Source organism: Coloeus monedula, assembly GCF_965178545.1.
Source record: "Coloeus monedula genome assembly, chromosome: 5".
Lineage (NCBI taxonomy): Eukaryota > Metazoa > Chordata > Aves > Passeriformes > Corvidae > Coloeus > Coloeus monedula.
Window position 1 is genome coordinate 30,834,607 of NC_138785.1, and position 13,443 is coordinate 30,848,049.

Here is a 13,443-nt window from a genome sequence, read left to right on the forward strand (position 1 = left end):
TTTCCTGCCCCTGGGTCTGACTGAATGCAGTGTGGGCAGAGGCCCAGGTGGGCTCAGCCCCTTGCTCCCCTGGGATACTGGTCATGCAAGTTGGCTGGTGATGAGCTGGGGCTATCTCCACTGGACCAGAGCAGGCTTTGAGGTGGTGATATACCACAAAAAAATAGTTGCTCTGCTCTTCAGAGCTTGCTTCCCCCGCAGCTCTCACCCTTCGCACTCTGACCTGGGCAGTGGGGGACCTGGGCTTCAGGCTGCCCCTCAGCTCAGCCGTTAGCACTCACAGAGCTGCAAGTCTTCCTCATCTTCCATCCTTTCCAGCAACGTTGTGCTTGGGACAGTTCCCACAGCAGTCCTCCTAGCAGCCTCCCGGCCCCATGTTTCTTCCCTTTCTTTGGGCTAAGAAGTTGGGGCAGTGACTCAAGTACTGTCTGGCAGTAATGACATGAATTGGGTGATGGGACCCCAGAGAGAAGGCACATGTGGGGGAAAAACAGCCCCTGGCCCATATGTGTTCCCAGGGCTCTGACTTCTCTTCCCTTGCTCCCAGACAGGAGAGAGGTGCCTGGAGAGTTGCTCCAGCCTTTGGGGAAGCACAGACTTGAACATCCAACAGTACCTGTCACAAGGAGGCTGAATGGCCTTTTGAGAGGCAGGCTTTAGAAATCAAGGGGTCAGATGACTGGTATGAGATATGTCCCTGTTTATTCTCTGGTAGCTTTTTACATCGAAGACCATCATCAGTGAATCACCTACATGTGTGTGTGACTCTCATCATTGCTGTGCTAAATATAAATGTCAAAGGATATTGAGCTGCAGGAATAAATCAGACTGTGTTGGCATGCGTGTATCAGACAGATCTTCCTCTTCTGTGTGTCCTTCTCTCTCCATTACAAAGGCTGCTACGGTCAATGGGAAGCAGCTGCAGAAACTCAAATCTAAGCCAGGACTACAGGTTATATTTTCATACACAGATCTGGCATATCTACACATTGGATCTCTTCTTGCCAGTTCTGTCAAAATTCTATCAGTGAAGAGAGAGAGAAAGATTTGCTTTGACAGTATTTCTGAGGTAGAAACACTGAGAGACTGAGAAGCGTTTTCACACCCTTTTTTATACAGAATGTGTGATTTTTAAATAAGTACCAGAGAGAAAGTAACTTTGCCAAGGCTACCAGCCCTGCTGGCTGATCTGTGGACATGGGTGTGGTGTGGGATTCACATGGGTTCAGGTTAAAGCGCTTCAGTTAGACTTTCAAGTTAGCAGTTTCAATTATAAACACAAGTGATTGTTGTTATTTTCTGTTGAAAGCTGGGAGAAAGGAATAGGAAATTTCCCTTATATTTCATATAACCAAACATTATTTTATTTTTTTTTCAGTAAATCTTTTTTTTTTTTTTTTTTACATGAGTAAAATGGTGATGAAGAAGGCCGAAAGAAAAACATCAGGAGTCTGAAACTGCCTATTTACTTTCCAGCAGCACTCTGCTCTGGCAACTGCAGTGGGGATTTTTTAACCCCTTGTGCTTCCCTTACAGCATATGAAGGAGTGGTAGTGAATTTTAAAATGAGCTTTGAATGTGCAAAGTAAATACGTCTTGATTTAAAAAAGCTTTAAGAATCCTACAGAATGTAGAAAGAGGAGGCTACCACCACTTTACTGCTCTCTTACTGAATGCTGTTAGGCAGATAATCCTGTATTACATGATGAAAGATAAACAATCCATGATGAGGTTGTCCTTTGGGCATTTCTATAAAGACTTTCTTTGATGATTAAGGAAAATCCTGTGGAAATAGTCAATTTTATAACACACACACACACACACACACACATATATATAGATACATATCTGTTTCAGTTTACTCATTAACATCAGAGAACTCTACAATAATGACTCAGTCTGCTATTTTCAGGGGGAAAAATGGCAGCAGTGCATCTGGGCGCAAAACTACCTCCTTCAGCAGTACTGCAATATTCAGGGCTATTTCACTTTGCATCAGAGACGGGGGATGTCTCGCGCTGCTGCACATGAGGCTCACCCTCAGGCTTTGGCCCCTTATTTTAGAATACTGTGATAATTCTAACATGTTCAGCATTTTATAAATAAGTACTTCTGAGGGAGTCAGGATGTCTTACTCCTTAGCCATTTGTTTACCATTGCTTTCCTCTTTGGATTATTTGCTGTCCCTTCCCAGTGTTGTGTTTTCCTGCCTGAGGCTTGGGTGGCTGATCTGTTCTTGTCACTCCTTGGTGCCTGAGTAGGCTTTCCTGGGTGGGACTTCTGGCTGGAAATGAGGAGAAGCTTTGTCCCTGTCTTCCTTTATCATCCTCAGTTTCTGCCTCCCTCTTTTCAGTTATACTTTTTCTTTTCCTCTTTCCTGTCAGTTATACTTTTCCTCTTTCCTGTGTCTGTTCCTCTGCCGTAGGTTTGCCCATGGATGCAAGAAGCACCCTTCCAGGGGTTCCAGCAGAGAAAGGGCTTCAAGCCTCCTTGCCTTCCATGCTATCCCAGCTTCATGTCCATCTCATGGCTGCCAGCTCCCCTCATTTGCTGCCACGCTTACTAGTCATCCTTTCTCTTCTCTTTCTCCCATCATGGCTCCCAGCTTCTTCCTGTCCCTTTGCCTCATGATACAGCCACCTCTGTGCTTCTGTCCTGGAAGATCTGTCTCACATCTTCAGCCTGTAGCCCCTCTTGCCTCCCTCTCTTGTAGTAAGCCTAAATACAGCTTTTTATAGGTTCTTCAGAAACCTATAAAGGGGGAAAGAGCTGGCAACTTTTGTCAGAGGAACATGGAGTTGTATTCAGTAGAGATGGTACTTAGTCCCTGAAGTCTGAAAATGTAGGAAGGTGGGAGACAACTGTGAGAAACAGAAATGCCAGAAAAATGTGGAGGATTTGGCAGCCCTGTCTTTATGTCTACTGCGTTACCCTGCAGAACAGAATTGAAGACAAACATATGAATGTGCTAACATTTAAGTTATTGGATGCAAGTCTGTTACCGAATTACTTTGAGGGATTTTATTTTTTTAGTTTCAAGGTTAATTTTTTTTTGCCATTGTTCTGCTCTATTTAGTTTCTCTTCAGCTAATAGTAAAAGTTACGTTGCTCCAGAACAACTCCAGACCTCCATCTTTCAGAATGCTTGTTCGATATGTTACAATCCAGTTTAAACCCAGAAAAGCAAGGAAAGTTAAGTCTCTGTGTATAAACTGGAAGGAACTTAGAAGGCTCAAAATATTCCCAGAAATGAGATTAAAACCAAATGAGGTTAGATGTTGATGCCAAAAAATGGATGTATTTTATTTAATATTAGAGAGGCAAAGAGAAGGAAAGAGAAAAGAAATAACGAAATAGAGAAAGAAGTGTGTGGGCGAGGTGAGGGGACAGGGAGAGGTGACAGGGGTTAGGTGGAAGCATAGCATCCCTCCGAGGGTCCCAATGACGTCTCGTTGTTCCCCTCCATCTGCTCTGCTGGTGGTGAGGGTCCCCCATTGCCGCCGTGCCACACCACACACCACACACCACACGCCATGCCGAAGAGTGCAGAACTCCGTGGATTAATACACACTTCGGGCCAGGTGGGAATGTCCACGTGCCTCTCTTGCAGGTGCCAGCTTGACACACTGTGTCCCTTGCAACACTGAGGGTCTGTTGCATCATCTCTGGTGCTCTGGTGCAGGGTCTGGGCACCCCTTTGAGGGGGGCCCCTGTGATGGGCCATGTCACCCCCTTCTGCTGTGGATAAGCTTCCCACCCCGGTGAGGAGCCCTCAGCTGGGCTCCTCTGCACAGTGGAGGGTGGGCAGTCACTGCACCTCTGACCAGAGGCTTTTTCCCAGATACCCAGAGCCTCTCTTCACTCCACCCTTTGGTGCAGGAGGTCTGTGCCAGCCCTGCAGCTGATAGCCCTGGGGCTGTGGTCCTCATCTTGGAGGTGTTAAGCCTGTGCTCAGTGAATGTCCCCAGCCCTGAGTTGTTACTTTATCTTATTTTCATCAGCGAGCGGTGTCAGGCCTCAGTCAGGGCCCCATTCAGGGTGTGGTAGTCTTCTTCGCAGCTTTTGTAATATAGTTTTAAAAGTCTTTAGGAAAATGTTTAAGTCATAAACTGTAATATTTCAGTCTCTGACACGATATTACTCTCCTTTGACTAAAATCAATCAGATCTAATTGAATTCTGTCAGATTGCCATTGCTTTGTGTCACTATCCCAGGACCAGACTGTAGTCATGAATCTTTGGGAAAATCCATCATAAAAACACTGGTAGGAAACTGGTTAATACCAGTCTAATGCAGTTAATCAGATTATGTTAAGAGTACATACCTCTGCAACCCCTTTGTAACGCTATCATCTGGCCTGCCAGGTTCTTTTAACCATTTTTATGCTGCAAAATGGGGAAAATTCAAAGTCCTTTGAGTGCAAAAAGTAGCAAGCATCAAAACAGTGATGATTTCAAAATCAGCCTAATCATTATTCAGTATTGTGCTTACCTCTAATGGGAGATAATACTACTGTGTCCCTCCTTGTCTGAAACTGCTTACAGCTGCTCTTTGCAGTTCACATCATGTGTGCAGTCAAATCTTGCCTTGTCTGCCACTGCTGATACAAAGCTGCATACTCTGGGAGTACAATTTACCATCATTGTAAATAGTGCTGTACTCATTACAAAGCTCTAAAGTGACCTAAAATTTTTTGGTTCTAATTACTGTAATGTAACTATTGACCTCAATAAACTGACTGAATTCACAAAAGATAGTTTCACTACTAAGAAGCAAAGTGAAATGTTACTTGGTGTAGATATATAGATTATCTGGCTCAGGAAGAACAGGAGACAAGCAGAACATAGACCTGAACTGCTAACTCATTCAGACTGCTTTTTTTGTCTTGAACTGGAACTGAAGTTGAACCATTACTTTGAAGTCTTGGCTGTATTTGATCTAGAACTGAACTGTTTCCAGCTTGCCTTCCTGCAAAGTGTCTCTAGCTCATGAATCCCGACATCCTCCCGTGCCAGCCTGCATGGCCTGTGCCGTGTTGACAGCTGCATGGCAGCACTGTGTTGCATTCTTTTCCCCTGCACGACTTGGAATGTCATCCTGCACTGCTCTCAGTTGCTTTGGAGATCCTTGCATAGATCAGTGCAAGACAGGCCTTTCCTGACTCTGGCGTGGGGGATTCACACTGCAGTGCTGTGAAGTGTGGGTTTGCACTTCCCTCATGGTGTGGAGCTGCACAGTCCCTCCTGTGTGGCACCTGCACGTGACATGGCTCGAGTGGCCGTATGTGTGTACGTGTATCTCCATACCTTGTCATGTGCATTGCTGTCTGTCTGCACTGAGCGCTGCAAGCCCAGACTTCTGTGAGATTGAAGGGGCAAAATCAGGCCAAGCAGACATCTCTCCCAGTGCCCTGGAGCAGCCTGGACAGGACTGCAGATTATGGGTCCATCACAGTTCCTTTCCTTCCCTCACCCATGCCCAGGGCGGCAATGGGCTGCGTTTCACACCACTGCTGAAAAGGCTGCAGAGGGAAGGAGATAGGAATGCAGTCCAAACTCACACTGAGAGCTTGCTTCTGTCTTGTAACCCATAAATCTTGTCTAAACAGTTAGGTGGTTCAGTATGAGCAAGCTTGAGGTTGTTCATCGTTACCCAAACTGGTTAACAAATATTTAGTGATCTCCAGCCTAGCTAAACTGCAGTCATGCTATCAGATTGGTGATTCTGTCCCTTCCCTGACCAGTGAAGTAAAAATGAATGCTTTTTTCTGTATTATGATATGAATAAGGGCCGAGGCTTTGTGGTTTTCAGAACCTGGTCATGATAACCATTGCCATGGCAATTAGGCCATCTAAATGCACAGGGTGAGAGGGTGCGGGCTCTGTGGTCATCCTGGTCTTCCTGGGGCTTTTGCCAGCATGGATGCTAAAGCTTACCCAGTGGACCACAGGCACTGGGTCCTCCCTTCTCGGAGCATCAGGTGGATTTTCGTGCAGTTACCTGTGTTTTACAACACAGAGCTGTAAATACATCAGTAGAAGCAGAGTTTCTAAGTTGGCAGAAAATGGCATGCTGCAGAATGCATACTGATACGCTTCTGTCTCTGGAGTTTTCTCTTTTAGCTTTCAAACTTACATAAAATTCAATTCATTTACCTCGATTGAAGGTTGCATGTGCTTTGTATTTCCAGTCAGATGTGCTACAGCTTTTCTTAGTTTTTCTGAACCTTCCAAGAAGACCTTTGGCCATCAAGGGTCTCGTGATCCATTACCAGATGCCTTGAGGTGGCACAGGCACATGCTGTGCTGTGCCACTCTATGCTTGGCCCTCAGGATCGTGCTGTGCTCTACAAATTCCTTGCCATGGGGTAACCTCAGCTGGCCAATCTTAAGGGAAGAGCCTGGAGGTGGCACTTGGGTGGTACCAGTAGTGACACCATGGCACATACTTGTCTTTCTCTTAAGGTGAAGCAACATACTATCATTTAAACATCCAGTTGAAAATCCTATGAAGACCACAATGTGGGTCTCTCCCAGTGGGAAGCCTGGGCAGTGTGCCATGCCCTGATCACAGGCCTGTCTGCTGCTGCTGCCCTTGGGATTCCAGTGTCAGAAGGAACTAGAGGTCTTGTAGCCTGCTTCTGTCTTTTCCATGATGTTGATGAAGTAGTTAACTTACTTGAGAGTATTTGTCATTCTTTCTTGGGGTACAGTAGGAACCAGCACCTGGTGCAAAACCATAGTCCACCCTATATTTGTGAACGTAATGATAAATAATGTAGGGAAAATTCTATTCTTGAACAGATACCTTTCCAGTTAGGCCACCATTAATGGTGTACATCATTAAGTCTTAGCGTAATACTGTGTTGTGTGGGAAGGAATCCCAGGCTGAGTCCATTTTTGACCTCTAATGGATGATTTACAATGAGTTATAGTAGCAGAGTTCAAATGTTTGGTGATTATTGCTGAGCTGAACTACTATCAGGCAGTTTTAAAAATAAAACTTGCAGTTTGAAGAGTGTAATTGAAGTTCCTTAAGAGAGCCCTGCTTGACCTTTCAGCAAATGCACTGGATTTCCTGAACCAGCACTCATGGGCAGGGCAATGCCACCCAGCATGGTCCTGCTGCTTAATGGGGCTGTTGACCTCTCCTCACTGGTTCTCTGCTTCTTGTGGGGTTCATCATGGTGTGTTGCAGTGCTCGTGATCTTTGAGTGTCTTCTTAGAGGAAACAGTGGGAAACTAAATTGCCATGTAGGGAGGATTCTGCAGGAAACAAAAAATTGTATGAAAAAGAGAAATTAAGTGCAAAATGTGATCAACTGGTTCAAGTACCAGCTGTGTTTTACTTGCAAAAGTGTGTCTGGGCTCTGCAATATCTATTCTATTCCTCACAGAAGTTCAGTGTTTGGAAACTGACAAAGAACGGGAGCCAAATTTGTCTGTCATTTTCCAGAACTTCTCCAGGGTCAATTTTGCCTGCACTTGGCCCTGACTGTATGCAGGCATGTAGATTCATATGGAAATGATAAGCTCAGCTGGGATGCAGGAATGCCTCCAGAAGAGTTTCCTTTTAAGGAAGCACACAAGCCCTTAGCAGTGATGTCCGTATGTGACTCTGCTGTGTATCTAATACTAATTAAACACTTGACAGGTGTTCTTTGGTTTTGTTTTGCAGGAAGAAATCATTCCTCTTTTCAGCTCTGTACGCTGCCTTTATATTTGGTGGTCGGCACCTAATGAACAAACGAGCAAAATTTGAACTGAGGAAGCCGCTAGTGCTCTGGTCTTTGAGCCTCGCCGTCTTCAGGTAGGCACTCCTTCACACCACCTGCCTTGGGAGAGGCCCTGAAGAGGTTTGGGGTTCTTCACATACAGCAGCACTGCTAGTGTGACAATAGGCTCACACAGAAGTGGCATTTCTTTGCTTCTGCTGTTCAGGGTTGTGTCCTGATCCCCTCCTTAACACTGAAATGATCCCCTTTGACTTACCAGATCACAGAGCATTTGAAGAGGGGAGAAATCAGTAACTCTCTTGAAGAACAAAGGTGAAAATGAAGGAGGACATGAGAAAAAGTGGTTATCATTGCAATACATTTACCATGCAAGCTACAAATGGAAATAAACACATTAAGATGTTAGTCTTGTTCTCACTTACTAGTAGTACTATGTTTATATGGTGTGTGTGCGTGTGTATGGAATATTTAGTCAAGACTCTGATCTCCTTTACAGTGAGGTAAACCAAAACTCAGTGCTTTGATGACAGGTAAATTAGACCACTGTAATCGATATCAGGAGCTGACTTCTGGTTATTCCATCACAAATTGCTTGTGACTGTAGCAAAAAGGTGGCTCCACAGGGAAAGGCTGCTTTTCAGTAATGCACATCTCTCGGCTGTGTGTTGACTCCACACTGAGTACGGGGAATGTCATGTTCAGGTTGTTGGTAGTTGCTGAAGTCAGAAGCAAAATTGACCAACCTGAATTCCACTTTATCTGCTTAATATGCTAATTTTTAATGTGGCTGAAGTTAAATGAATGAACAAACAAATGCTTATAAAAGTAGCCCTTACAAACACATGAACTTTGGTACAAATTACTAGTAATAGTACACAGATGACCTCAGGATTTTCCTTCATTTCAGTGACTATTGGGACTGTAAGTTACAGCTCACTCAACAACATACAGACCAACAAACTGTTATCAAACACTGCTACCTGTATCTTTCTAATATCAATATAGTAATTCCTGATTATATTAGTTCACAGCTACATAAAACAGGCTTGTTTACTGAGCAGGTGTGAATGATGCATTATTTTTCACAGGATGGGAATAGTTTTTGCTGAGAGACTCTACAGAGTGAAATAAAGCAGGAATGAAGAAGTTTGGCTTTTTTCATGGCTTTTCTTTCTTTTCTCCAAAATTATATCACCTTGAAACTTTCCAAAACACTGGCAGGGGAGAATAAATTGTATTTCTAATAGCTAGGACATGCTAACAGAAGAACTTTAATTTGGCTTGGGTTTAACAGTTCATCAACACAATAAAGAATATCTCAGAGCAGACAAAACTTTTAGCAGTCTGGATAACTTTAAGAGCAAGTTCTAACACTGTGGAAATTTGTAATTTTCATTTGCTTGCACTTGGTGCTGTACTTCTGGCTGTGTGTCTGACATCATTTTGCTTTAAGGTCCTGTAAGCAATTGTCATTGTTTGTTTCAGAAATGTCTGAATCCCAGCAGCTGTTGAATTGGTTCCTAGATGGCATTTCATTTGTGGATCAGTTTGTAAAGTGGTTTGTTGCCAGCAGGATCCCAGTCCTGATTGCACTTTCCTATTGAATGTGGACACTAGGAACTAGCTGGCTTACACAAAGCATTTGTAGTTTAATTCTCAATTTGAGGTGGGGAATCATGATTTTGGAACTCTCCTTTGCAGAAGATGTCTAGAGCAAATTTAAAAATTAAATTACTTTTAGATGTGTCTGACATTCACAGTGTGGGGTTTTTAAGCAGTTTCACTAGCTAATTTCCTCCCACAATCACAAGATCGAGGCACTGATCAATGAATAGCATGAATTTACACTACACTGTCTAGATGGAATTTGAAATTAGCACATTCCTTACTTGCTAATTGGAGTTTCCCATCATAATCGTATGAAATAGCTAACTCATGGCCAGCATGAGCTGCTGAGTGATGCTGGGTGATGTGAAAAATGTGGCCTTCATATTTTGAAGGTACAAGCAGCCAGGATCAGTCTGCCACGGAGATCACCTCAGTGCAGGCACTCAAGGTGAGCTCTGATTGTGCAGATAAGAAGCATTGGCCAGAAGGGCACAGTTAAAACAGAGATTCACAACTCCATAGTTTGCTTCCTCCATCAACTCAAATAGCACCATTCAGGGACAAGTGTTCCCCAAGTGCTGCAGAACTCACCCTTTCCTCTGTATGTTAGGAAAAGAGGAAGCAAAGTGGAGTGGGTGTGTGAGATGTTTGGCCTGCACAGAAGTACTGTGCATTTACCCTGCTGGATTTGCAGTTGGCATCAGTTGATTATGAAAATTATATGACTATGCTTTGCACTTCTGAGGTGCTGAGTAGTGTGCAGAAGAGTGAAATAGGGAAGGGGGAAAACCAACCCAAAATGTTTGCAGTAAGACAGAGCATGAAACCTTTGTAGCTTCCGTAACAACATGGAATCCCATACAAAACCCCTTGACTTCTTGCCTGGAAAACAGGAAAAATGGCAAAGAATTCATTAAAACGTGAGACAAAGACTTCTTATAAAAGTGTTCATTGGAACATCCATTACCTGGTGCTTCAGCACCACTGTTCTTTCTGGGGCCATCGATCACAGCCTTACTGACTCTCTTAGCAAGCAGCACTGGAAATATTGTTAACTTTCCAAGTAACTTGGATTTGGTTTTTTTCTGGCTCCTGTCATAACTAGGTGTTGCATTTATACATTTGTGGTCTGAAAGGCATTCCTGCTTCCTCCAAAGGTCAATTCAGATACATTTAGAGGACTGCAGACTTACTATAGATCCAGGAAAATGCTGCTTAAATTTCAAAAGACTTCATCTTTGGCTTTCTGGGAAGCTAAAATGCTATGACTTTTACAATACCTTGCAGAAATTCGAAGTAATATATTTGTCTGCTGTGAGTGGTTGTACTGAGGGAAAAAAACCTGCCTGGAGAGCCCTCAGTATTCTGCCTCAAGGTCATTGTGAGGCTTTTTTCTGGACTCCTTGTTTATCTCCCTTTTAGCACTCCTACCATTTTACCTGCTTCAAATATCCTCAGAAATAGTAACACTTAGCAGAGGCTGAAAAGATGTGTTTAGGGCTTTAAAAGAAAAGGAAATTGCCTGCCAGGCAATGACATGGTCCTTCTTCAGAATGTATCCTGTATGCCCTGCGCTTGCCAAGATCATTTAAATGTGGTAGCTGCTACAGTAGGAAACTTGCCACGCTTATAAATAAACAAAACAACTACACCACCCTGCTGAGCTTGCTGAGCATTCAGGAGCCCAGTCAAGAGCGAGTTTTGTGTCAACACTGGCAGCCAGCCGGATTCCTGAGAAAAAAAATCAGCTTTATTTCCCTTTGAAAGCATTGACTAGTTTTGAACATTTTGTCTCTGAAAACTTCAGTAGGAGCAATGACAGTAAATCTTGCTTTTCACTTGGAAACCCCTGTGAAAACATCATCTCCTGAAATCTTTTGCTGAGAAATCAGTTTGAGATACTGGGGTTGCTGGGCTGGTTTGGTTTTTTGGTCCCTAGCAGGTTTGTTGACTTGTTTAACTCATTGAAGATTTGTTCTGTTTTGTTTTTGTTCTATTTCAGTTTGTTGTCTACACTTTAATTAAGTGTGTTTACCCAGCCTGGTTACATACTGAGGTCGTGAGGGAGCAGTCCTGTGTTGCTCTCTGTTAACAGGAACCTGCTGTTACGAAGCTACACAAAAGGTCTTTCTTCAGTCCCATATGACCCCAAGGAAACCACTGCCATTTTACCTACACAATCAAAGTGATGGTCAGTCCTGTATTTCTGAATATTCCTTGGTGTTAAAAATCTGCAAAACACATCAAACCTGAATTGCCAGTTTTATATTTGTGACACTTTGTTGGGGCCATTCATTGAATGTCTTACTTGGAGTCTATCAGAAGTGTCATGCTGGCATCCGTAGAAATCAGCAAAGCTGAGGCCAGGACTCACAGAAGGATACGAAGTCATTAATTCATGTTTTCATTACATCTCAGTTGGATTTTTGTAATTCCTTCTATAGGCCAAGAAGTCTGTGTATGGGTAGCATTTCTATCAAGGAGCTTAAACGTGTTTGATCGCCTTGTCTTCACAAAGGACAGCAGCGTGGCACCGTTCTCCTGCGCATCCTTTAGGGGCTGACAGCAGAAGTTTCAGGGTCAAGGTTCTAACTAATAACAGGAAAAGGTTGTCTTCCCTAGGGAGCTCTGGCACGTCAATACAGGAGGCTAAGAAGCTAAAACATCTAATGGGAGGCAGTCATTTGTAGGCAGAGGCTAAGCTTGACGATGACTGGTAGGTGCAGTGAGAGAAGGAATATCTCTTCATCTAGCCAAGCCACACAACTGTAAGGCTCTTATCATCCCCTGAGATCACTTAGATTCTAATCCAAAGCCAGCCATGCTTTGTAGCAGTGGTGGAAATGAGTAGATGTCAGTACAGGGTTTCCAAATGTCTTTCTTCCAGGTAAGCACTTTCTCTAAGTAGTAGAAATGGTATCAAATGTAGCTAAAAGGTCGCTAGCTGCTTGCCACAAAGCTAACCACGGCCTCAAAAGTAAAGTATTCCCACAACAACAGGTCTTATATTTGAAAGACCCAAAAAGACTCACTAAAAGAAGGTGACTCACTTTGCCTTTATGGGGCTGGGTGTTTACTGATATGTTACTGGAAGCACAGCAGCACATGTAGAGGGGTTTGCACTCATTCCACAGAGGGCTCCTGACAAGGTAGTCTGAGACACACCCTTATGTGAAGAGCTCAATTCTGAGCCAAATTAAACAGAAAAGACAAAACATACATTTAAAGAAAGGATTTCAGTTGCTTGGATTTGTGACTCTGAAATACATTCTAGTTATCGTGCTTGTAAGTAGGAAAATCGATGAAAGATGATAGAGATTTATGTCCCCTCACAAGAGCTGCTATTCACAGATACTTGCCATGGAGATTTAAACACAACTTAATTTCATATGTTGCTGAGCAACCCATCAAAATCTTAAAATACTCTGAAATTTTATAAGGTCCTGACAGTACATTCAAAGAGAAAATTAATTACTGAAAAGAGGAATGTTTGCCAAATAACATTAAAATTAATAAGCAGCATTTAAGGTGAATTAATAATCTCACTTATAAATTTTAAAGGAAATTAACTCAAAGTGAAACGTTCCCTATATTTGTAAAGCATTAATACATATTCTCAGGACATTTCTCAGAACCCAAATCAGTAAAAGCCTTAATATACACATACTTAACAATTTATTTCTACAGGACCATGTTCATCTTTACATGCTTACTCGATTTTCTTATGTAAGAGATAAAGAAACATCTTTTTAATTACCGTTTTGGAGCTGAAGTTGAATACTGGGTGAACAATAGAAATTCAGAATGATTGGAGAGAAGACAAAAATCCATTGGATGAGATTTAGCAGTTTAAGAAGAAAAGTTTCTTTTCTGTAAGTTACTGTAATTCTGGTAGGAAAATACAAACAGTGTTGTGTAGAGTGAATTCATACAGTGCAACACACTATCCTTACTCCCAGAATTGTAACTGATGCCATGTGACAAAATGCTGTGCCCATCTTCTAAAGTCTCACCCCTTTGTTCACTCTGCTGTTACTCCTGTGGATTCCTGTGTCCATCAAAGTAATTTTGAATGTAGGCTGGTTTTACTGGTTTTGTCT

At 42.9% G+C, this 13,443-nt stretch overlaps 1 protein-coding gene across 1 annotated transcript in view; it reads left to right on the forward strand.

Annotated features, from left to right (window-relative positions):
• The window catches only part of ELOVL6 (ELOVL fatty acid elongase 6), a gene marked incomplete at its 3' end in the record, with an annotated part of 74,845 nt that overhangs the window by 43,292 nt on the left and 18,110 nt on the right, over positions 1-13,443 (forward strand). The window contains exon 2 of the mRNA XM_082281432.1: positions 7,678-7,809. Within this exon, the coding sequence (XP_082137558.1) occupies positions 7,678-7,809 (132 nt within the window). The remainder of the gene's footprint in view (positions 1-7,677; positions 7,810-13,443) is intronic.